A 24652-nucleotide genomic window follows, 5' to 3' on the forward strand; every position below is an offset into this window, starting at 1 on the left:
TGTATTTAGATAGCATTCGAAATAACTCATAACACTGAAATAGTATATTTGAGACAATTTAATTAATAACATATGATTAAAAAGTAAATTAGTTTATAGAAAGAGACATATCTATGTATATTACAGATGCTCGAGAAGTAGGAAAAGGTGGTAAGGAACAAAAGAAATTATGAAACAAGTTAAAATTGCTTTTGTAATATTTTTTAACATGCGATGTATGTACTATATGTATACATATATACACATTTATATATATACATACATGTATGTACACACAAACACACACTCACGCGCACGATATGAATATGTATGTACTATACGCAATTATATAATATTTATGTATACTGTATATATCTATGCATACATACAAAATTATAAAGTCGTATATAATATAATAATTATGACATAATACAATTATATATGAACAATTTTATTAACGATAATACTATTTCGTTAACGATGTCATAGGTGTTATGTTTATTTTTAAAAATTATATGCATCATTATATTTCACACAATTAATACTTATATACCACTGTATTCTTCGCTCCTTTAATTAAAAGATCAGTGAAAAAATTATTGAGCTTACTGTATAAAAATCATGCAGACATTTTACGCTTTAATGAAATTTTCATATATATATAAAAAGCATTTCATTATATTCAAATAAAACTGTACAAAATATAAATATATATGCTTATATAAAAATTTACTTTTGTACAAAGTGCCTGATATCCTACATAAATGATTTTTTAAATTCTTACTATCATCAGTTTTAATACTATTTAATACCAGCAATATAATTTCTTAAAATAATAGTACACAAAAATGCTTTAAATTAATTATCAGATGACCACAGAAACATAATTAAACATTCTTTTACTTAAGTTTAAGTAATGTTCTGTTTTTATTTTAATTCTTAGTATAATATTGTGTCATTATACAGTTTCATTTCCTTTTTCGTTTTATAACAATAGCATGATAGCTGTTTCTTTATATTTATTTGGCAGTATGTCTTATGTTCATGAAAAGAATGGTGTAAACGTATTTAACACCATAAATGTTCACAATAGAATAGTGGTCTCTGACTAGACAAATTTTGTTTATTTTTGATCATTATTTTGTATATCCATCTATATAAAAGGCATAAAATGAAACATATTACAAATTCTGTGTGTTCACACATATCTAACATCTTAATGTCTTTTTATAAACGAAATAAACTTGTTTTCATACAATTTTGAGAAGTATACATTATGTAGAAATAATGGAAATTTTTCCAAAAAGAAAGTAAATATTAATAAATACGGCATCAAATGCAAATATAGATAATCTAAGACATGTATAATATGTTTACTCTATTTACTCTAAAGACTCTTAATAAAGCCAAAATGAAACAAACAGTTCTAATATATTCCCAAAAATTGTATTGCTTCATTTAGAGATTATAATTTTCAGAAGTATTGATAAAAGATGACATCTATCAACCTAAGAAATTAAAAACATAAGTTATAGTGTACAAATATGTAAAAATGAAAAATTTGAGTTTGGAAGTTAGAAATAGCGATAATAAACTGAAGTAATACGAAAAAATAATCAACTGAATAATTAATAGCAACGAATACTAATTTGAAATTCTAAGATTATAACCTATTTTATACTATTAAATAAAAAATTCAAATATAATAGTTTACATGCTTCTCTAGTAATGTTAATACCCTTGTATACTTTCTTATGTTATCTTACACACGTATTATATTTTTTATGAACAGTTAGGAATAATTTTTAGATTAAATACATTGCTTTTAGTTAATATGTGTTTTTTCAAGAATAACTGAGAGTTAACATATGCAAAAAAAAAAGAGAAAAGAAAACAGTGAAAAGTAATAATAAATATTCATAAAATTTATCTTACATGTATGTTGGCTTAACAGGCCACTTATGAGTTTTCAACAGATTATATCTGATAAATTTTGAACACAAAATGCGTCATACTTGCGAATTCTTAATAATAAATTAACAATTATAATAATAATAAAAGTATGTGAGTATATATATAAATAAATAAGAAGGAATGATAAATCAAGACAGACAATAATCCTTCTTACTGCTACATAATAGATGCTTGAAATTGTAATGTAAACAATCTTCCAAAAACATTGGCTTAAATTGGCTGTGCAGTATCTAAATATTTTGTTACATCAAATTTGTAATACATCTGACAATCGTATTATCTCGTCAAGGTTAATAAACAACAAATTTTTAATTAAAAATTGTTAACTCCCATAAATACTGTCCAACAGATGCTATTAATACCGACGTTTACACGTTCAGAATATAATTTTCCAAAATAAAATCTAAACTATGTCATTGCTTTTAAAAGCCACTAATTAACAATTCAATGTTCGTTCGTGTGTAATCATTCATGAATTGACAAAATTGTTCTATAATTTTATGGCAGCCAGAATATATAACAAAAGCAATTGGCGTGATCATATTGCTAAAAAAATAAACCGTATTTATAGTTTATAGAAAGAAGACTATTCTTCAGTATAAAGTATACTCTCTCAAATATCACAAACATCCGTATTCTGAATTTAACTGTTAATTATAATAATCTGCATTTATCGTTCATACAGAATATCTATTATATCTTGCTGATAGAAATCATAACGAAATATGTTATAAGAACTATAAACTGTTTTAATATTTTAATATGCAGATGCTTCCTTATACTCAGAACCTTCCATGGTGAAGAAATCTTCCAGTTTCCATTGTAATGTTTCGAAAGTTGGCCTCTTCATTGGATCTTTGTTCCAACACTCTAACATGATATCATACAATGCAGTTGGACAACCAGGTGGACATGGCATTCTGTATCCATGTTCTACTTGATGAAGAACTTCAGCATTTGTCATACCTATAAAATTAAAAATAATTAGATACTCTTTTTTTAAATCTTTATTACTAAAAATCACTACAAAATTTAAATTTGAAGATATATTTACCAGGATATGGTATTCTACCATAAGTAACCAATTCAGTCAGAAGAATACCAAATGACCACACATCAGATTTAATACTGAATTTGCTATAATTTGCAGCCTCAGGTGCAGTCCATTTAATGGGGAAGCGTGCACCTATTCGGGCTTCATACTCATCTTCTTTAATAAGCCTAGCTAAACCAAAGTCTGCAATCTTCACAACATTTAATTCTGCTACTAATACATTTCGAGCAGCTAAATCTCGATGGATATAATTTTGTGACTCAAGATACGCCATACCTGCTGCAATTTGTGCAGCCATATCAATTAATCGTTGTAAATTTAATGTTTTTCCTTTCCCTGTTGGAAAAGTTATAACATGTGTAAAAATGAACAAACAGATAAATAAATATTGAATAGATTACAGATTGAAATAATTAAAAAGTACAATTTTGTTACCTTGCAAATATTCTAACAAACTACCATTCCTCATTAATTCTGTGATGATGTAAATAGGTTCCTCCAAAGTACAAACAGCATATAATTGAATTAACTTTGCATGACGAAGTTTCTTCATAATTTGTGCTTCTGCTAAGAAATCTTTAGGATCCATAGTTCCTGGTTTTAGTGTCTTTATTGCTACTGCAGTTGTATTATTCCAAGATCCTTCCCACACTTCTCCAAATTGACCCTGGCCTAATTTTCTCACAAATTTGAGAGATGAACGGTCAATCTCCCATTGATCTCTTGTACGATGACTAAGACCCTCAGTTACAGGTTTCTCAACCTATCAACAAAATTAAGTATATGCCAGTCAATGACTGTTAAACTTTTTAGTTGTTTTAAATGAATATATTTCTATGGCATTAATAGCAAATATTCCTTTGCAAGTTGTACACTAATAAATAAGATAGAGAAACTTAAATCATATATTAACTGAAGTTCTAAAATTCCTTGAAGAAATTCGGAGAATTGTTCTTACTTTCTATTAATACAAACCTAAATAGAAGCCCTTTAAGGATGTTGCTTAGGCTGCATAACTGCTTATTAAGTTTTTAATGATTTTATTATAAGATGTAACAAATAACAAGTGTTGCTTAAATTAAAATATCTAATCTAATGGTAATACCATAAAAAATAAAAGAAATAGTGGCTATTATGCAAGATGCAAGTGATTAAAAGCAAATTTCAAATTATTTAATTTCATGCCTTTTGACATTTGAGTGATTTTATAAAGAAGATTATTTTAGATCTCAATAAATATAGTAGCTAAGGTATGTGAAATATAATTTTAAAATAATGTTTTGTTGTAGATGAATATTTATTCTTGACATATAATGTTTCTCAAAAGTCATTAATACTTATTTTTATAGATAAGAATATAAAGTCGTCAAATATAATTTCAGGAACTTAGTAATTGAACACTTATGCACGGTCCAAGACATAAATGTATACACTATAGTTTATTTATTGTAAAGTATGTACATTATCAACAAGAATATAGCACCATATTTGAACTGTTTTAACACAAAATGCCCTCAATGCCTCAAAGTTGAGTTAAAAGAAAGTATAAAAAAATATAGAAGATAATTTCAATCACTGAGAGCATTAAACCATATAATTTAATAAGACAAAAGCGTCTTTTTAATTATTTTATGAACTTTTCTTGCTTCATTTCATTAAAAATTGTTCAGAAAATATATAAGGTTCATTAGATAGGAAGGAAATCTGTTTTAAAATTCTTTGATGTGTATATAAACACAAAAGAGAATTTTAAAATTTAAATTTTAAAAACTGATCTATGAATTTAAATTCCACATACAGGATATCTCGAACACCAGTAAAAAATATATTACTTATTTTTCCTTTAATATATTATTTATATAATATTATTTAATATAATACAGTACAATATAATACAGCATAATAACAGTCTTTCTTCATTTGTATAATCAATACTAAATGATGTGGATAATTTAGTAGGAAAGTTAAGAATTTATTTGAGATATCCTGTATATTAGATAGATTTAAGCACACAAATATTGATACTAGAATATGATCATCTGTTGTAGATTGCATAAAAAAATTTGTGTTGAATATTGTCATAATTAACAATACATCAAAGTAGCACATACAGACACATAGACGCAAATTTATCTTATTTTTTAATGTGTGCTTTCAATCCTATTGTTTCTAAGAAAGAGCTATAGAATTTAGCAATGTTATGCCAGATTATGAAAGAAAGTGAATTTTCTAGATGAAGAATGATCTAATGTCTTTGAAACATGATTCCATATAGGACGGGCTTGTGCTGTATGTACAGGCCAAAGATATAGTGGAAAGCATTTATGTTACAAAGAAAATTAACATGTTATGTCATATTGGGACATTCAATTTACCAAGAAAATCCAGCGGGAGGTAAGGTAAGCAATAACAGAGAAACAAACATAGTCTATTCAGAGATCAAACTTTGCAAGATTATTTATCAAACTAAAAGCTGTTTTCAAACCATAACTTTTTTTTAAATAAATAGCGGAAATATATATGATACAATATACAAATGTATATATATATATATGATTTTCCATTAAAAGTAACAATGTATGTTCTTAAAGATTAATTAAAAGTTAAAGAAAACAATTGTTTTACACATACTTATAAATACAAAAATTCCTTATTACATCTTGATTAACATTCAAATTAGTGCTCCTTTTTATTAATATATTTAAATACATTTCCTAACAATGTTGTAAATAAAAAATATAAAATAAGAATTTAGTAAAGTATATATAAAACTTCATTCTGTATCTTGAACTGTGATTTTTGTGCAATATATTATTTTCGAATATTTTTCCAATAACATTTATTAAAAAATATATATGCAATTATTATTATAGCTACTAAATATATAATTTTATAGAGCAAAGTCTAACTGGAGTTTAGACAGTGCTATTAATATGTAATAAATATAATATGTAAATGTAATTTGAATAGTTGTTAAAATGATTGAATCTAATTTATTTATACCATTTTATTTATTCTCTGTACAAACTTAATCACATTGTAGATTCGTGTACAATAAAGGTCAAAAATCATGCATTTGTGTTTTTACTTTAAGTCTCATATTATATATGGGTTATATTTAACATCAAGGGATTTCTGCAAAGTTAATAAATATTAGAACAGAAACTTTAAAACAAATTTTTGTTAAATCACTGAAGAAATCCCTTGATAAATATTGAAAAAAATTTAATAATTAAGCAATACATTATATTCTTTAGTAAAATGGTGGTATATCATTAAAAACCAATTTTATACATGCAGCAAGCTGTCTAAACTCCATTTATGTGACATAGGATTGCAAGAAATATTGATTTAACTAAGAATTTCATCTTACCTGTACACAGGGCTTGCAGAGATTTACACACAGCCCATCAGCATCTTTACTATAATGTTCGACAAGATCTTGAAGGTTCCTGAATGTAGTTCTTCTAGCAATGAAGAAACCACCTTCATCCAGTTGTCTAATGCGGTAGTGTTTAACTGTATCACCATCGCGTACTACAAAAAATTTTTATCATATTATTATTCTTAAAAGTACATCTGCAATATATTGAAAATATAGTAAATATTTATTGTGAGCATGTGCTTCACTGTAGTGATTAAATTTTATATTTTTGATACGTATTCAAATATGTATTAACTTACCCGAAAGAGAATAATCATTGTGTCGACTTTCAGAATCTCTAATTAAGAATGCACCATGATCATTTTCAGGAAGCAATAACTTCTTCTCTGCCTCAATTCGTTTAATTTTTCTGAAGTACCATCTACAAAAAGTAAAAGTAATTAAAATATTAAATAAAATAAGAAATATTTTAACATATATAAAAATAATAATTTAATATTTGATTGGTCAATATAAAAAAAAGGATAAAACTATTTTTTTCTTTAATATTTTTACATTCATATAGAAATAAAAAGAAGGGAAATACTGCTTATTTAAACTGATTGATAATCAGAACTGTCCACCCATATTAATAAAACCTAAGAGGCAATACATGTACTGTTAGTGAAAGCAAGGTCGCATTGACTAGTTGACTATATAGAGAGAAATTTATTAGGTGAAAATATAATAAAGGAAAGTCAACAAACTAAGGTTTAGTACATGTTTCCAATCATTATCATGTCTGCAGTATATTCCATGTATATATTTCTTATATATAATAAATTTGAAATATTTTTTAAATGAATGCATAACTGTAAAGTTTCATGTGATATGCATTCCAAATACAAGCATGTTAATCCTATATCATCATTCATCAAGATATAGCTATTAATCTATATTTATTGCAATAAAAATATATATTTTTTTAAGTTATTATTATAGAATTACACAAAACAAATATTTTTACTGTACACGTAAATTTTTTAGTATGTACATATATCAAACAAAAAATATTTAGAAAAAAATTAATGTAGATGTCGGTAAAAATATAACTTACGGTTCTGCTTCTATAGATTTTAACTTTGCAACATAATTGCTGGGAATATATCCTTCTTGTCGAGTTCTTTTACTTCTAGCTAACCACCAATCTCCTTGAGTATCATTTAAGATTTCTAAATGTTCACCTTTTCTGAAGCTTAAATCTTCATCTGTACGTGCATCATAATCATAAAGTGCAACAAAAATTTTTGCAGTTGGCACATCCGCATCTGGGATTTGTGGCATAGGCCTAATAGGATCTGGAGGTGGTGTTGGCACTGGACTAGCTTGAGATGCAACTGCCTCTATATTAGGGTTGCCTATTCTATCAGGCTTTTCTTTTTCTGTATCTGTTGGACTGCTGAAACAATTACCCATTTTTTGTATGTAGTTTCAACTTGTCCACTATTTGAATTCACTGCCACTGAGTCATGAAATATAAAAATTTTTTTTGCAAATGTTCTTGCAATGTTCTTATGTTTGATTCTTTTGCATGAATATTGAGCTATGATTATGTGAATATAAAATTTTCATAATACACATTTCGTGATGCAAATGTGCAAAGTAAACACTAAAATACACTTTGGTTTTTAAAACGTTTGGATAAAGCCCACTAAGAAACACGGAAAAATGCATATGAGTTTTCAAAATCAGACATAATTTGTAAAATCGGCAACTTTTTTCTCGAAGCTTCTCTTCTTCTTCTCAAGAAACTTGCAATTCTTTCGTCGATATCTATTGTGATAAACATTGAACACTTGTAATTATTTAAAGGTTTTAATAAAGGCTACATATAATAAATACGAATGTTTATTCGAATAGTCACTGATAACGATGACACTTCATCGCGTCACTATATAACCGTAACACAAACCAGAGATATGCTCTATTAGTATACGCATTTTCGTCGAGTTCGCGCTGATCCAAGCTTGACGTCATAATATGGCACTTTTGCGATTTAGGTTAGGATGCAAATCACCAATTTCTTTGCTATTTATTATTATTATTATTTAATGCCATTTCTAACAAATAAATATGAATGTTTTAATTTTATTAATGCCAATAATATATTTCCGCTGAATGTTTATTCATTGTCAAAATCATTTTATCGAACTGATCTTTTTAAATAAAAAAGTAATAAAAGCAACAAAATATTAAAAAATAATAAAGCGTGCTATAAATTTTCTCGTTTTATAATATTAGAATATAGTATTTTGTGTATTTTACCAAATAGAAAATAACAAACAAATTAATTCAGAAACTTGAACCAAGATAATATGAAAAATATTAATATAAGCATTTCATTACACTTACATCAGTTTTGCTCTTTATTTACGCAAATATATAAAAATATTTCGTTGTTCCGAAAAAAAATAAATAATGTAAAAACATCATTTTAAAAAATCTGATGAATATAGAATTAAAAAAGGTATATGATTTAAGGGTATAAAGACTAACAGATACATCCAATTTTCGATTTCCCAAATTCATACTCCTAACATTTCTCTTTTGATAACAACTAATAGTCAGTAATACTATTTGAAAAAAATATATAAAAATTTTGATGAAATTCAACGAAAATCAAAGGAGAAAAGATTTCTATACGGATAACAGAGCCCGCTCGATTTGAACTTGTTCCACCGGTTCATTACAATATCCAGGAACGATGTAAATTCTCTTACACCGGAAGAAGATCATTCTTTTCCTATCGTTGATTTTTTAGCACTGGCATTGCATAGTTGCAAGAATTTTCAGAAGCATGGCGATAACCAATGGTTAGAAGAAACGTGGACAACATAATGGAAAGTAACGTCGCCATTGCATTAAATCAGATCCGTCAAAATCCTAATTTTCACATGTGCGATACCGAAAACAGCGAAGAATAAAACACACATCAAATTTATCGTAAAAAATACAATTATGAAATGAACGTACTTCGTGTAGTACTTTAAGACACATCTAAGATTATTTATCTCGAGAACAAACGCGACAAGCGAACAAACTTTTCATGAGAAACCGACGGAGAGGTGAAAACACCCATGGTGAAGGTAGCCAACGACATATAGATTTCGGATGAGTTCGGCTATGAATCCGAAGTTAACCGAACCTTTACCATCCCCCAATCAAAGATGCAAGTGGATTGCTACATAATCTTGTATTTAATACATAGAAGATATTATGGGATGCTTATTACATTCTTATAATTAAAAAAATAAGTTTAAATATTTTAATAATTGTTAAAACTGAATAATAAAGAAAATTTTGGGAAAGATATCATTGATCGATTTAGCAGAAATAAAAGGACAATCAAATATCCTTTTAACGAAAAAAAATAGTGTTACATGCTCAATTACTTCATACGTAATTATAAAAGATACTAAAGCGATATCTTCGAATATTTTTTATATTCCATGATCCTAAGATAGTAACGAGAAAAATTGTATTTTTGAATATTTTTTGAAAACTGAATTTATGCATTTATTACATAATCATATATTTTTTAATTTTAATTATTAATATTAAAATTTAGAAAAATAACTATTAATATACCTGATGGTAATAACATTATTATAGTTCCCATTATAAATAATTAATAAAAATTATTGAAATAAAAGACGATTGTGAACGAAACTATAAATCAGTTATTTATATACATATACATATGTTCTACGTGAATGACCTATTTATTTCTTTCACATTATTAATTAATTATATTTATGCATTTCACTATCAGATGAGAAGAAATAGATACCTTAAATACTTTCCAAAATTATTAAATGCTCAAATATAGTGAAATATTTAATAGAATTGATATTTAATATATTTAATATACAAGAATGACATTAAATTCAAGATATATTAATTATTATAATATTATAGTATAATATAATTATTTTATATTATACATTAATAATCAAATAAATATAATAAACATAAACAATGCACATTATCATCACTTAATTCATATACATAAAATGTAATTACCTGAAAAATCTACTGAAGAAATGTTCAAATGTTTTATTACGAAATGTTTTAGAATGCATTTTTGCGAACAATTTGGTTTATACATCCACGTAATCGTAATTTTCTAATTGTACTACGCGATATTTTTTGGTAAATTATGCGATAAAAGTAAAACTGAGAACCGCAACGAATGATATCTGTAACAGCACTGCTTAGTTATTTCAAACTATCTATCTTATTTTTTTCATATATACATACACATGTACGTATATACAAGAATATATCGTATCGTGCTTTTATACATACATACATATGTGTGTGTATTAGATCCATTTATTACATTATCAGATTGTATCGTTTTATCCAGTTACGTCTTGGTAGATATAGATAAATCAATAGTTATACTAAATATATCTCATCAAATTTGATATTATTTTACTATTGGAATTTAATCCAAATATATATTGAAATACCCCAATAGTTTAAAGTAATTATTTATAATATACTGTAGAAAATATTTTAAAAAGTCAATAATATTTTTTGGAAATGCTTTCATAAAAACATATCCGAGGAAGGTGATAAAAGTAATAAAAAAGTAGAAATTCCAATTTTCAATAAATCTGAACTAAGTCAAATAGAATAAAATTTAGTCTTACTCATATAATAACTTTTTAAAAATGTTGTCTTAAATATTTAAATTTTCAACTTCTTTCATTTTTTGCAGTAGTGAATAATACAAAATTATAATGGTAGTTAAAAATATAAATATCTCTTGAATATATGATAGTTCATTTATATTTACATTGTATATCATAAGGATACTATACATGTTCATATATTTTCAATATATTTTCTAAAGTTAAATTAAATATGGATGAAATTAATTTTAATTGCAATTTTATTGTAATGTTATAAAAGAACACTTTAATGGTTTACAATTATCTATTTTTATGTAATTCAAAGATTCGTTATCACCACGTTTTTTTAAGCGTATAAAATCAATGAATGTACATAGATCTTGCGTATTCACATTATGCAAAAATTATATACGTAATGCATCGTTATTAGATTTCTATAATTCAGTAGAAAATAACTGCCATTGATTTTACGAATGGTATTCTATAGACCTTAATATTGAAATTATATTGATGACCGTTTGTATAAAAAAAAATGCATTTTTATCGAATAGATGCAAGTTGGAACTGTGTTCCATTTGTCTTAATCTTTATGGAAATTTGTTGGTTATATATATAAGAATTATTTAGTAAGTGAATCCTCATTGTCATCTGAATCAGGTACTTCTAAAATTTTTGGACCATATAAAAGAACATATGCGCAATGCCAATCGCCACCACCGCTAAGTTTTAGTACTTCTTCACTAGTTACAGCGGTAACGTTCTCATCGTCACATTTTAACCATGTATCACTTTTCTGTCTAACCCAAGCTACATAATGGCCACTACTACTTGATCGTCCCCTGTGTGTTAGGACTGCTTGTAATGTATAATAACCGCTGTTATTTGATCCTATATCTGTAATTATAACAATATATATAACAATACAAACATATTAGTTTACTATTGATTTCTAATCTCTGTATAACTTTATTACCATCTGGAAACCAAAACGGTTCTTGTTTAACTTTCTTTTTACTTTCTGTTTTATCTTTCCTATTGATTATGTTACGCGATTCTTCCACTAAACGATCTTCGTATTCTTTAAATTTTTCTCGCATTGGTGTAAGTTTAGTTTGAAGTTCACTGCTACACAATTCAAAAACATCGAATTCAAGAGGAAATTTAACATCTTTGAGAATTTTTGCATTAATTGCTTCTTTCTCTTTATAATAAAAGCGTACAAATTGGATTGTTAAATATGCTGGCAATCTGCTAATTTTTGACTGTAAAATATATTATCTTCATTAAATGGAAATATTAATGGATTAAAACATGAAAGTTTGTATTGTATAATATTTTTTACCGTTTTCGTATACACTGCATCTCTGCCAAGAGTTGGTGACATTTTTGTAATTTGCTCCTGCATTTTATTTCTAAGTCCAGAATGCATGTATTTAACCTCTGTAGAAATAAAACAACTCAATTGTAAAAATTCTTCTTTTCCCTTAGTAGGAGGTTCATCCTCAGATTCTATACATTTTAACTCTGTATTAAATGTTCCTCCAAAATACTGTTCAATTAATGAACGTGGCTTGTAACTTTGTCCATTATTTTCTAAGGCAACAGGATTTTCCTACGATTAATTACCACATATGAATAAAATTTTTCTATATAGGTATAATATTTAAAATATATTATTAGTTATATATATAGTTTAAAACGTAATGTTGGGTCACTTAGTTGGGTCACCTTCGCTGGTAATTTTTGTTGCAACATTCTAATAAGTTCAGTCCAACATTCATTAGCATCCTGTTGCTGAAATCCACCATGCTCAGATTTTTCAGCAAATCTTGGAAATGCTAGATGCATCATTTGGACAAGGACAACAGGTGGCAACGATGATCCTTTGTCCATACTATCATACAAATCTCTTAACGCAGCCGTTATACTTTGTGCAGGTACAAGCGATGAACTACCAGCAGCTGCAAGCCCTCCTGAAAAATTCTTTAGAGCATCTCTCAACTCTGGAACAGTTTTTAGGCACTGTACAGTTGCATTAAGATAACAAGTATTTCCTAAGTTTGTCAAGCCAGCTGGTAAATCTAAAGCAGTAGCTAATGCAGATTCATTCATATCTTCTAAAAATAATGGTTTTTCAGTTGGCTCTGCTGGTACATCTTCTTCCTTAGAGCCCATCATTAAAACAGTAATACCCTATAAAAAAATTAAAATGATAAAAGATTTATTCTTTGATTTTAAGTCGTAAAATATATTTATTATTCATAGAAACATTAGTCCTATTATTCCTTACATCTTTCAACTTGATATTGCCCCAATCATCATCCTTTAATGTCATTCCTTTTAACATAACTTTTTGCCTTTCAGGCTGTACTCCTGTCAGTGCAAAAAGTTGTGCTTTAAACAACATTGGTTCTTCATCTGTATTAACTTCTACATTAGGAAAGTGTTCTTTTCCCCATTTTACTTTAACTAAAACAGAATACTTTACATATCAAATACTGAAAACCGTTCGATATAAAATTAAATAAAAAAATTTAAGGTTAGTCTTTCAATATCTCGAATTTTTCCAATACATACTCGAATATTGAGGCATTTCTTCTCTTTTATTTAAGTATGTTTGGTTTTTCTTTAATTTATACCACTTAATTTACAAAATATTTTTTACTGGTGATTATTAACATGCATAAACTGCACCGTCAGGCATTCACGTACTATACATACGTATGTACATCTACACTCCCATTCACATATACATATGTATGCAAGATACAAGCATTCATATATAGTATATGGATCTAAGAGCGCAGAACTTGTACTTGGTAGCTGGCCAGCTGATTGAAAAATTAAGAAATTTATATCATATCTCATATAATTGTATTTTTTATGTAATTTAAATTGAATAATGCATGAAAAAAGTGGCAAATAATATTAAATATGCATGAATTAAATTTTTATTAAGTTTCATACAAGATAATACTGTATTTGATTAAATAGATATTCTATTTGCAGAATTTCCTATAAATTAGGACCAGCCTAAAAATTATTAATTTTAAGCTATCACATTGTTATGATCGTGATAATCACGATTTTTAATTTCACTTATTTTCTACAATGTATGTATAATAATTATAACAATATTTTTTATGTTACAATATTGATGTATCTTATCAGTTTAAAACACTTTAATTAAAAACAAAATGTAACGTCATCATACAATTTCTAAAATTTATATCTTGCACAGAAAAAATTATAACTTTTATTTAACAATATGGCAAGATAATAGATGTGATTTTATTAAAATTAAGCCCAAACTCGTAGAGTTGAATCCCAGCTTCCAGTTGAAAGAGCAGTTCCATCTGGAGAAACTCGTAAACAAGATACTCGATTTTCATGTCCATATAAAAACGCAACTCGTTGACATTTTAGAGTATCCCATATATTTACAGTATAATCATTATAACCAGCAAACAGTAAACGTCCACTAACGCTTAGATCGACTGCATTTGCTCCAAATATTATACTTTCTTTTGCATAAACTGCTATTTCTCTATCTGCACGTAGATCAAAAAGACGGCAAGTTGCATCATCAGAACCTGTTGCCACTGCATCACCACCTGGATGAAATTTTACCTAAACTCAACATAACATGATGCAAATCATTTTCTTATAATAGCATTAGCTTAATCTTGTAACATTATCTATTTCACAAGTAATAAAGATAAATTTTTACATACAGAATTAACATCAGATTGATGTCCTTCAAAACTTTGAACACATTGACCAGTCCGCATATCCCATATCAAAACCATTTTATCACAACTACCAGAAACAAATGTATTACCAATTTCACTTGGTGCTAAATCAATAGACATAACATCACTTGAGTGACCAAGAAAATTTTGTAACAGTTGTCCACTTTCTACATCCCATAAAGAACAAGTACTATCTCCACAACCCGTTAGAATTTGTTGATCACTATTAGGAAATACACAACAAGACATATAAGATGTATGTGTAGCAACAGTTTTTTTACGAGTTGATACATCATCTTCTTGACTCAAAGGATATACAGTTACTTTATTATCTAACCCCCTACAAAAAAAATGAATATAACATTTAACATGTTACTAAAAAATTATTGTTATTTCATAAATCTTAAATACATTTAATACCCGCAAGCAACAAGAGTACCACTTGGAGCATAAGCACAAGCCATAACCCAGATAGTTGGCATAGTAAGAGCATGTTCTTTATTTGTTGTAAAAGCATCCCATATTATCATTTTGCCATCCTGAAGCCATTTTTATATTAAGAAATATTTTAAAAGTTTAAATAAAAAATAATTTTAGGTATATCCTGACCTGTGAGGAAGATACGATATGACGTTTATCTGGTGACCAATCAGAGCAAAGAACTTTTGCTTGATGACCTTTTAATACACGACGTGGTTTTACATTAATGCAACTAATTATTTCAAGTCTATCTGCTACACTAGCAACTGAAATATAATATTAATTATTATATTTTACTATAATTGATTTTCCTATAAATTTTTATTACATCATGATGCAAAGATTAAAAGTTAATATTACGGGTAATATCGTTCAATTTCTGTCGTTCATCTTCTAAACGTATTTTTAGGCTTTCAGCTTCTTTTATTAATTTCTCTATATGTTCTGACTCAGTAACAGAATCCATATTTCTGTTTATAGAATACTAAATATTTCTTAACAGAAAGTATACTATTCCACTAAACAAGGTAACATTTTTGTATAAATGCTGCTACAAAAAATTTTCCTTTATCTAAAATGTGACTTTTAATTAAAACAATTTCTATATTGTTAAGTATAAAGTATAAACAATGAATTACCTGTCCTGTCACCTATAGACCTCGGAAAATAACTGCAGTGCAAATGTAGTTATTAATAAAGCAATAGATATTTTTCCACATGAATATACTTTCTCTGTTCTTCTCACTTCTTTTTGTATAATTTTCTCATTTGCTATTGCATAAAAAATTTGTTAACATATACTCCATAGGCAGTTGCGTCCAATAATCAATACGATACAACAATAACAAACTTTAGCGCCGGTGCAATGACGCTTTCATATTTAATCAACTTAACCTGAACATGACATTTCATAAAAGTAATAAAATTGCTTAATTTTTATACAAACTGAAAGCTACACGCCTAAATTTTGCATCCTAATTTCTTCTAATAAAATTTATTATTAGAAAAAATATTTTATTATTACAATATTATGCTGGTCTTACACTACCGAATGTAAGGAATATCAAGCGATATATACATATACTACCTATTGCATTTTAGGTAGTAAATTATTTACTTCTTAATTTATAGACAATTATAAAATTTTCAACATGTTGAAAATCTAAATACGATATTAAATATATATATATATTTTTTTATGACAAAATGTATCACAGTTATAGATAAAAGTAGCATTTCGTATTATGTTATTTGTTTATATCTATATCATAAATATTAATTATATATTTATATATGTGAAAATAGACGCTCTAATGTAACGTTATTTTCATAATAAACATGAAATTATTGCATGATATCTATTTTAAATCTAAAATTTGGCGCCAATTGTTTTTAGTAGCATCGTGTAATTGCAGGTAACCTCGTACCCAAAATCTATTGTATTCAAATTTATACACGATGAAGTTAATTAATTATATATATGCTTTAAAAAATTTTTTTGAAATATAGCTTATGTAATATACTTTTCATGCATTATAAAACACGAAAACATTAGATTTATGAATTAGTATATGTATCTGAATACGAGGTTACGCGCAGGTCGATGGATATCGACTTCCTGTCGGTAGGAATATTGGAGTGGGGCTGCATGAGACGTTTCTTCGGCTCGGTCTTGTCTTGTTCACTTTTCTTTTTGAAACCCGTAGTCCGGTAAACGGGCTTGTAATATACCAAAATGGCTCTTCAATCCTTACGTTTGGCTCCTTCGATCGCAAGACAATTGTCGAATACTACGGTTCAGGTAATATAAGATACATAATTTCTTTTTTCTAATTTGTCTATGAAAGAATATTTAAATGGATCATGCCGACATTTTTCACTTTGCAATAACCACATGCACCCGTACGTTTCTTATATTAACTTTCATTTTTAAGGAAATGAAACATCTTTCATTAATTACAACTACTTTTATCGAAATTTTGTGACAGTTGAAATATACGTCACAAATTTTGCTCTTTGCGACAGATTACATAAACAGAATAGTATCAAGTTATGTAATAAGTATATGAGTAATATATTTTTATAGTATGTAATAACAATATGTTTTAATTTTACATTGTAGGTCAAATGGCGCCTTGCTATACCCTCTTCCAAATTCCATGTATCTAGCAGTCGGCGCTCTGCTGAAATTTCTTCCATTTTGGAAGAACGTATTCTTGGCGCAACCGCTAAGGTAAAGTAATAAAGCTTATTAATATTTATAGTGCAATAACTTACGTATATATAAATAACACAAATTTCAATCAAATGTTACATAATCTATAGGCTAATCTTGAAGAAACTGGAAGAGTGCTTAGCATTGGTGATGGTATTGCCCGTGTTTATGGTTTAAAAAATATTCAAGCAGATGAGATGGTGGAATTTAGTTCAGGATTAAAAGGCATGGCTTTGAACTTGGAGCCTGATAATGTTGGTGTTGTCGTTTTTGGCAATGATAGACACATTAAGGAAGGTGACATTGTCAAACGTACTGGAGCTATTGTTGATGTTCCGGTTGGAGAGGAATTGCTGGGACGTGTTGTAGATGCGTTAGGTAATCCTATAGATGGTAAAGGACCACTTAATAGTAAATTGAGATTCCGTATTGGTACGAAAGCACCTGGCATCATTCCTAGGTATTTATGTATCTCTTTATATAGATGCTATTACCTCTGCATTGTGCTTCCAATAACTTTCTATTATACATACTTTATATATATATATATACACATATATGTACATATATTTTATCAGGGTGTCTGTAAGAGAACCTATGCAGACTGGAATCAAAGCTGTAGATTCCCTAGTACCTATTGGTCGTGGTCAACGTGAATTAATCATTGGAGACAGACAAACTGGAAAAACTGCTCTTGCTATTGATACAATTATTAATCAAAAACGATTTAATGATGCTGGAGATGAGAAGAAAAAGTTGTACTGTATTTATGTTGCTATTGGCCAAAAAAGATCCACTGTTGCACAAATAGTAAAACGTTTGACAGACAGTGGTGCTATTAATTATACTATCATTGTTTCTGCAACTGCTTCTGATGCAGCACCTCTTCAGTATTTGGCTCCATACTCTGGATGTGCAATGGGAGAATTTTTCAGGTATATTTATATAAAATAATTTTTTTCTTTTATATAAACATGATACTGGAACAATTTATAATGATTTCCTTACAGAGATAATGGAAAGCATGCTTTAATTATTTATGACGATTTGTCGAAACAAGCTGTTGCTTATCGACAAATGTCTTTACTGTTGAGACGACCACCAGGTCGGGAAGCCTATCCTGGTGATGTATTCTATCTCCACTCTCGTCTTCTTGAGCGAGCGGCTAAAATGAATGAAAGTTTGGGAGGTGGTTCATTAACAGCTTTGCCTGTTATCGAGACACAAGCTGGTGATGTGTCTGCTTATATTCCCACAAATGTTATTTCTATTACCGACGGACAAATTTTCTTAGAAACGGAATTGTTCTATAAGGGTATTCGTCCTGCAATTAATGTAGGTTTATCAGTATCTCGTGTCGGCTCTGCTGCTCAGACTAAGGCTATGAAACAAGTATTGTACATCTCGTATAAATTTATAAATGCATACACATTTAGTAAAGAACATTTTAAATAACTTTTATATTTTATTTAATAGGTCGCTGGATCCATGAAATTGGAGTTGGCTCAATATCGTGAAGTAGCAGCTTTTGCACAATTTGGTTCTGATTTGGATGCTGCAACTCAGCAATTGCTGAATCGTGGTGTTAGATTGACAGAACTTCTAAAACAGGGACAATATGGTACAAATTGATAATATATACAATGAATTTAAATTACAAAAGACTAACAAAATTTTGAATAAAATGGAAAATATTTATTAATGCTTTCAGTACCCATGGCTATTGAAGAACAAGTAGCTGTTATCTATTGTGGTGTCCGCGGGTATCTTGATAAGATGGAACCTTCTAAAATCACAGCTTTTGAAAAAGAATTCCTCGCCCATATTAGGTATTTAATTTACATACGCATTTTGTTTAAATATATTTTACTATATTTGTATTTACTTAATCTTATATTCTTTCAGAACCACTCAACGAGATCTTTTAAACACTATTGCTAAAGACAACACAATTAGTGAAGCTTCTGATGCTAAATTAAAGCAAGTTGTTACTGACTTCCTTGCTTCCTTCTCAGGCTAAAGTGTCAATATGAAATAACTAATAATTCTCTGCTATGCAAGAGCTATGTGCAAATAATATTCATTATCATAAGCATTTTTAGTGTATGCTATTTGCACATTATAAATATCATTACAAAGAATTCCATATTTAAACATTATATCACAATAGTTACACACACATTACATGTTGACTGTTGACAAAATTGAGAATATGATTTTGGTAATTAAACAGATACTTCTCCTGAAAAATGTTTTAAACATAGCAGATATGGGGAAGTTAACAAATGAGTAATAAAGTTCTAGAATTTTTTCAAATCTGTGTCGTTTATTTCTCTTGTGTAATTATAATGTATGATTACATTTTATTTTTACAATAAATTATATTTTTAGCCAACATTTGAGAACATTTTTCCTACGATATTTTACTTTAATGTGTATCATAATTATGTCATTTTAAACATTGTGTCCCTAGTTAATAAATACATGGATAAAAGAAACATATTTTTAAGAAATAGAAAAGTACTTATTTATTTCAAATTTTGATCCACCTCCGATTAAAGTAAGTAATGTCATGATCTCTAAAAATTAATTTAATAGTATATATATATTTAAAACTAAAAGTTACTAGCGTATATTAATAAGTAGGGACGAGTAGGACACATTATTAAAGATATATGTTTTTATATATTATAAAAATTTTCATCATAGAAATATTTAACTAGCTTTAACAGGATGAGCACAACTAAAAAAAGTCCCTTGATAAGCAAGGATCAACATCAAGTAACAATTATCTAAGTCAATAAATGTTACGAATCTATAATGAGTAAATATATAAAAACTTTGAAACTGAAGTAACTACTAATTATTTAAGGAACATTTTCTGCAGATAATAAAATTAACACGATTGAAAAAAAACGTTTAATTCAAAAAGTGTGTGTTTAATTTTTAACGTGTTATCTGTGTTGACTATGTTCATTATTGTTCTATGCTCTGTCGTCATATAGGAGTCATGTCATGTTATATATGTAATTAATGTAAGTAGGAGTAGGAGTTTCACAAATAATTGATATTCTCTCAGTTTTACAAATGTTCGTATTCAATTGTTGAAACTCTTGATAAAAAAATAGATTATTTCTTTAACAAATAAGTATGACTTCTATTAACGAAGTTAGTTCGTTACCTAAAACAAAGAAACCTTCTGGTAAGTTTGTTATACGAAAATTTCAGTTTCTTGTTAGGTTATATTTGATATCTATATATGAAGATTTTATAAAAAACTTAATGTAGTAGTAGAAATAACAAGTGTTTCATTATCTATATTAAAATATAAAATTCTTATTGTAAAATCAAATATTTATTGTACATCTCCCATACATGTATTATTTAAATGCCCACTCAATTTCTCTCTATTCATTTTCTGTTACGATATAAGTAGTGTCTGTATAGTATGTAAGTTTAATATATTAGGTTGTAACATTAAGTAAGTTAAAGTTAAACTCAATATTTTTCTTTATCTGACTAAACTTATTTATATTACAATCCAATATATATTTATATTAAATTAATGTTTTAAATAAAGATATGTTTTATTTATACAGACAGTGCATTTAAGCAGCAACGTTTACCTGCTTGGCAACCAATACTTACAGCTGGGACTGTTTTACCAACATTTTTTGTGATTGGGATTGCTTTTATACCAGTTGGAGTTGGATTGCTTTATTTTTCTGATCAAGTTAAAGAATACATTTTAGATTATACAGATTGTAATTCTACAAATATCTTTCGTGCAAAAGGAATGCCTGTTAAATGTGCGGATATTATAGCAGAAGGTCATAGTCAACCTTGTTATTGTAAAATAAATTTTACTTTGCCTTCTGACTTCAATGGAAAAATTTATATGTATTATGGTTTGACTAATTTTTATCAGAATCACAGACGATATGTAAAATCAAGAGATGATAATCAACTGTTAGGAAAATTGAGTCCTGATGTCTCTGGGGATTGTGAACCATTTGCTTATGTTGGAGAAACACCTATTGTACCATGTGGTGCTATTGCTAACTCATTATTTAGTGATGATTTAACATTATTTTCTTTAAAACACAAAGCTCCTGTACCATTATTAAAGACTGGTATAGCTTGGCCCTCAGATAAAAATATTAAATTTAGAAATCCAGAGGGTAACTTAAGAGAAGTATTTAAGAATTTTACAAAACCAAAAAATTGGGATAAATATATTTATGAGTTAGATAATGAAAATGAAAGCAATAATGGTTTTCAAAATGAAGACTTGATTGTTTGGATGAGAACTGCTGCTTTGCCTACTTTTAGAAAACTTTACCGCAGAGTAAATCATACAGTAGATGGCTTCACTGAAGGTCTAGTAGCAGGGAATTATACACTTACTGTTAATTATAGTAAGTAAAAGTTATCAATATATATTACTTATTGAAAATGACTTTATAAATGAATATTTTTTTTGTAGCATATCCTGTGTCTGCCTTTGATGGCAGAAAAAGAATGATTTTAAGCACTACTTCTCTTCTTGGTGGAAAGAATCCTTTTCTTGGCATTGCTTATATAGTTGTAGGATGTATTTGTTTGTTGTTAGGCATTACATTATTAATAATACACATCAAATGTTCTAAAAGGTAAACATTAATATATATATTACATTATATTTTCTCTTCTTCACTTTTTACTAAATGGTGTTGTGCTTAAAAGGGGCTTCAATTAAAAAAAATTAAAAAATGCAGTTGCTCTATAAATGAATTCTTTTTTTAACAAAAGTATTATAATATAAATAGAAAAGAGATATACTTTTTCATCTACATTCATCATATTGTATTTACTATCAAGCTATCTTAAAAAGTTAGTAAAACATTTGTCTAAGTGTTAGTAAGCAACAAATTTATTTGACTGTACATTAAACTTAAATTCATCATATGTACTTTTTTGAGAAAATAGTTGGTAATTAATCGGTAAGCTTGATAGTTATTGCATACATTAATCACTATAATATAGTAAGGTTTTACCAATTTTGAAAATACTATAAATTTATATTATGTGTTATTTTAAACAATGAATTGGAAGAGGTTGAGAATATTTAAATAAAAATGGAAAATACTCTTGTTCTAATTAATTTTTGTATTAATGTTGATATTCTTATATATTTTAAATTTAAATTTGATAATAAACTTATATAACGTTATATAATGTATGTTATACAGCAAACTAATGTAAAGATGACTGCAACAAAGTATGCTTAGGGCACCGTAATTGTTCTTGTAAGTGTTTGTGATATTGTGTTATGTCTATCCTGCAAGAATGTTAATTAATGTTTTATACATAACATGGCTTGAAGTATATCTTTTAAATACTAAATTTAGACAATTTTTCATGAGTACTCTTGTATTTAATTGTATTTAATTATTTTATGAGTTAAGCCCAATTATGTGCATGTAGTTATGTATTTATTATACCTGTTGTCCTTTATTTTTGGCTTTTCAGAATTTCTGTATAACTATGACTGACTATATTGATATGACTGATATCTTTTTATTAATAATTCATATTATTCATTGTATATTATTCATTTTTATACATTGCACAATATATATTTGTTAATGTCATATCATTTTAAAGTAATGTAGAAAAAAAATTAATTAATATAGCATCATTCTACATATGTATTTTATCATACATTGTTATATTTAAGTAAATTACTTCAAATAAATCTATATTTTTGTATTTAAATATATAATATATAAAAATAGTTAGAAATATAGCATGTAATTGTTTAGAAGGTAAGGCATAGAACATTTATCACGTTGTATGAGATATTTTGTTAAGAATTAATCAAAATGTTTTGTTTGTATTGAATTATTAAATTTTTTTGCCTCTTTTTATAGAATTAAGCTTGCAATTTAATGAATAATTTAATAGTTCGATATTAATATTTCATCCTTAATTTCATGTCATTTCATTATATAATTTTGATATATATTTTTTAGTGTAACAGAGATGATAAATGTGACTCCAAATACACCATATCAAGAATAATTATACATAGTTGTTATAAAAATTGAAGAACATTCTGGATATCCTGCATTTAATTTGTAAGTGTCAATATAAAATAATTCAGTTTAACTATAAGATGTATATTTAATAAAAATTGTTTATTAATTCATGTATTTTTTTAGTAGATATCTCAATCTATTTTTTCTGTTATACTTATATTAATTGTTATTTTATAGAAGGAACATTATAATTCTCTGTTGTTATGAAGAATATAAAAAATCAATATGTAATGTCAACATAGTATTTATGTATGATAAAATATATATTATAACATAAGATTATAACATTTATTAGAACATAGAACGTAAGATTGTAAGTATTTATATATATTTTATGTACATGTATTGAGATACTCAAAGTATAAATCACTTTAGAATGATGTAAAAACATCAAAAAAGGTAACATACAAATTTTCTATATTTTTGAAACTCTAACAAATTAAATAATTTCACTGAAAAATCAACCTGGTTAGAAACAAATAAAAGTTATAAATATGATTTACCACAATATTAGAATAGAAACAATATGATTTTTGTGTATCTTAATACATTTTAAATTTTTATGTGTAATACATTATTATATAGTACATTTTCAAGTTATAACTTATTGTGAACTATTTTTAGTTTTATTCTAGTCATTCGCAAATGTATAAATATATGTATAAATAAAAGAATCATAATAACTTTCATTCATGTACTTACACATTTATTTCTAAAATTAAATTACTTGTGGATATATATATATATATATATATATATACACATACACATATGTATTAATTTGTAAATATGTTAGTTACTATATTTTGCTTTTATATTTTTGTTGTTTCAGTAATTTTATCATCGAAATCAATTAAATATAATAATGTTAAAAACTAAACTTTAGACTTTTGGTTAGTAATAAATATAACTATTTGTATATATATGTGTTTAATATTTATTGATACAAATTAGATTAATCAAATTATTTTGAATTGATGCAGCCTTATTTTAGTACATACCTTACGTATTCAACTGTCTTCAGTAATGGAAATACAGCTTTATGTCATCATAT

The 24652-nt window shown here is 27.0% G+C and overlaps 5 protein-coding genes across 13 annotated transcripts; 2 read left to right on the top strand and 3 right to left on the bottom strand.

Annotated features, from left to right (window-relative positions):
• Positions 1 to 179: 179 nt before the first annotated feature.
• Src42A (Tyrosine-protein kinase Src42A) lies at positions 180 to 10863 on the bottom strand. Of its 5 annotated transcripts, none has more exons than XM_033327341.2 (7): positions 10455 to 10863; positions 7489 to 7827; positions 6692 to 6813; positions 6381 to 6544; positions 3443 to 3770; positions 3008 to 3343; positions 180 to 2919 (listed from the first exon to the last, which is right to left on the bottom strand). In XM_033327341.2, exons 1-7 carry the CDS (start codon positions 10511 to 10513, stop codon positions 2711 to 2713), a joined length of 1557 nt encoding a protein of 518 aa, XP_033183232.1. In that variant the 5' UTR covers positions 10514 to 10863; the 3' UTR covers positions 180 to 2710. The 5 variants fall into 5 exon arrangements, with proteins under 5 accessions (XP_033183232.1, XP_033183235.1, XP_076477035.1 ...); XM_033327344.2 differs by lacking the exon at positions 10455 to 10863 and adding an exon at positions 9405 to 9540 and having other exon boundaries at positions 7489 to 8204; XM_076620920.1 differs by lacking the exon at positions 10455 to 10863 and adding an exon at positions 9405 to 9532.
• Positions 10864 to 11313: 450 nt separating this feature from the next.
• Positions 11314 to 13823, bottom strand: Usp14 (ubiquitin specific protease 14). 2 transcript variants are annotated; one of them, XM_033327515.2, is made up of 6 exons: positions 13649 to 13823; positions 13362 to 13540; positions 12800 to 13264; positions 12414 to 12683; positions 12045 to 12333; positions 11314 to 11965 (listed from the first exon to the last, which is right to left on the bottom strand). In XM_033327515.2, exons 1-6 carry the CDS (start codon positions 13662 to 13664, stop codon positions 11691 to 11693), a joined length of 1494 nt encoding a protein of 497 aa, XP_033183406.1. In that variant the 5' UTR covers positions 13665 to 13823; the 3' UTR covers positions 11314 to 11690. The 2 variants fall into 2 exon arrangements, with proteins under 2 accessions (XP_033183406.1, XP_033183407.1); XM_033327516.2 differs by having other exon boundaries at positions 13362 to 13553; positions 13649 to 13822.
• Positions 13824 to 13997: 174 nt separating this feature from the next.
• Positions 13998 to 16370, bottom strand: Gbeta5 (guanine nucleotide-binding protein subunit beta-5). The gene is made up of 6 exons (XM_033327517.2): positions 15942 to 16370; positions 15664 to 15874; positions 15433 to 15569; positions 15244 to 15362; positions 14806 to 15163; positions 13998 to 14701 (listed from the first exon to the last, which is right to left on the bottom strand). Exons 2-6 carry the CDS (start codon positions 15767 to 15769, stop codon positions 14372 to 14374), a joined length of 1050 nt encoding a protein of 349 aa, XP_033183408.1. The 5' UTR covers positions 15770 to 15874; positions 15942 to 16370; the 3' UTR covers positions 13998 to 14371.
• A 546-nt stretch (positions 16371 to 16916) lies between these two features.
• blw (ATP synthase subunit alpha blw, mitochondrial) lies at positions 16917 to 19834 on the top strand. Its single transcript, XM_033327367.2, has 8 exons — positions 16917 to 17104; positions 17426 to 17536; positions 17629 to 17978; positions 18097 to 18453; positions 18529 to 18910; positions 18995 to 19139; positions 19230 to 19347; positions 19424 to 19834. The coding sequence occupies exons 1-8, from the start codon at positions 17039 to 17041 to the stop codon at positions 19536 to 19538; spliced, it is 1644 nt and encodes a 547-aa protein (XP_033183258.2). The 5' UTR covers positions 16917 to 17038; the 3' UTR covers positions 19539 to 19834.
• Positions 19835 to 20528: 694 nt separating this feature from the next.
• Positions 20529 to 24287, top strand: CDC50 (cell cycle control protein 50A). Of its 4 annotated transcripts, XR_004463591.2 has the most exons (6): positions 20529 to 20720; positions 21118 to 21936; positions 22005 to 22170; positions 22750 to 22806; positions 23533 to 23637; positions 23776 to 24287. XR_004463591.2 is itself a non-coding variant. In XM_033327370.2 (5 exons), exons 1-4 carry the CDS (start codon positions 20669 to 20671, stop codon positions 22760 to 22762), a joined length of 1050 nt encoding a protein of 349 aa, XP_033183261.1. In that variant the 5' UTR covers positions 20529 to 20668; the 3' UTR covers positions 22763 to 22806; positions 23533 to 24287. The 4 variants fall into 4 exon arrangements, 2 of the variants coding, with proteins under 2 accessions (XP_033183261.1, XP_033183260.1); XR_004463590.2 differs by lacking the exon at positions 22750 to 22806; XM_033327370.2 differs by having other exon boundaries at positions 23533 to 24287.
• Positions 24288 to 24652: the final 365 nt, after the last annotated feature.

This window comes from Bombus vancouverensis, chromosome 1, assembly GCF_051014615.1.
Source record: "Bombus vancouverensis nearcticus chromosome 1, iyBomVanc1_principal, whole genome shotgun sequence".
Lineage (NCBI taxonomy): Eukaryota > Metazoa > Arthropoda > Insecta > Hymenoptera > Apidae > Bombus > Bombus vancouverensis.

Excerpts from the sequence above, each read along its gene's own strand:
- Src42A (XM_033327341.2), bottom strand. The coding sequence starts at position 10,513 with ATGCATTCTAAAACATTTCGTAATAAAACATTTGAACATTTCTTCAGT. Across the intron at positions 6,814-7,488 it reads AAATCTATAGAAGCAGAACC|ATGGTACTTCAGAAAAATTA; the intron begins GTAAGTTATATT and ends TACTTTTTGTAG. Across the intron at positions 3,344-3,442 it reads TTTGTTAGAATATTTGCAAG|GGAAAGGAAAAACATTAAAT; the intron begins GTAACAAAATTG and ends CTTTTCCAACAG.
- CDC50 (XM_033327369.2), top strand. The coding sequence starts at position 20,669 with ATGACTTCTATTAACGAAGTTAGTTCGTTACCTAAAACAAAGAAACCT. Across the intron at positions 20,721-21,117 it reads TAAAACAAAGAAACCTTCTG|ACAGTGCATTTAAGCAGCAA; the intron begins GTAAGTTTGTTA and ends TTATTTATACAG. Across the intron at positions 21,937-22,004 it reads TACACTTACTGTTAATTATA|CATATCCTGTGTCTGCCTTT; the intron begins GTAAGTAAAAGT and ends TTTTTTTTGTAG.
- blw (XM_033327367.2), top strand. The coding sequence starts at position 17,039 with ATGGCTCTTCAATCCTTACGTTTGGCTCCTTCGATCGCAAGACAATTG. Across the intron at positions 17,105-17,425 it reads TGTCGAATACTACGGTTCAG|GTCAAATGGCGCCTTGCTAT; the intron begins GTAATATAAGAT and ends TTTACATTGTAG. Across the intron at positions 19,348-19,423 it reads GAATTCCTCGCCCATATTAG|AACCACTCAACGAGATCTTT; the intron begins GTATTTAATTTA and ends ATATTCTTTCAG.
- Gbeta5 (XM_033327517.2), bottom strand. The coding sequence starts at position 15,769 with ATGGATTCTGTTACTGAGTCAGAACATATAGAGAAATTAATAAAAGAA. Across the intron at positions 15,164-15,243 it reads GGTACTCTTGTTGCTTGCGG|GGGGTTAGATAATAAAGTAA; the intron begins GTATTAAATGTA and ends TTTTTTTTGTAG. Across the intron at positions 14,702-14,805 it reads ATCAATCTGATGTTAATTCT|GTAAAATTTCATCCAGGTGG; the intron begins GTATGTAAAAAT and ends TGTTGAGTTTAG.
- Usp14 (XM_033327515.2), bottom strand. Across the intron at positions 13,265-13,361 it reads GCAATATCAAGTTGAAAGAT|GGTATTACTGTTTTAATGAT; the intron begins GTAAGGAATAAT and ends ATTTTTTTATAG. Across the intron at positions 11,966-12,044 it reads ACCGTTTTGGTTTCCAGATG|ATATAGGATCAAATAACAGC; the intron begins GTAATAAAGTTA and ends TTATAATTACAG.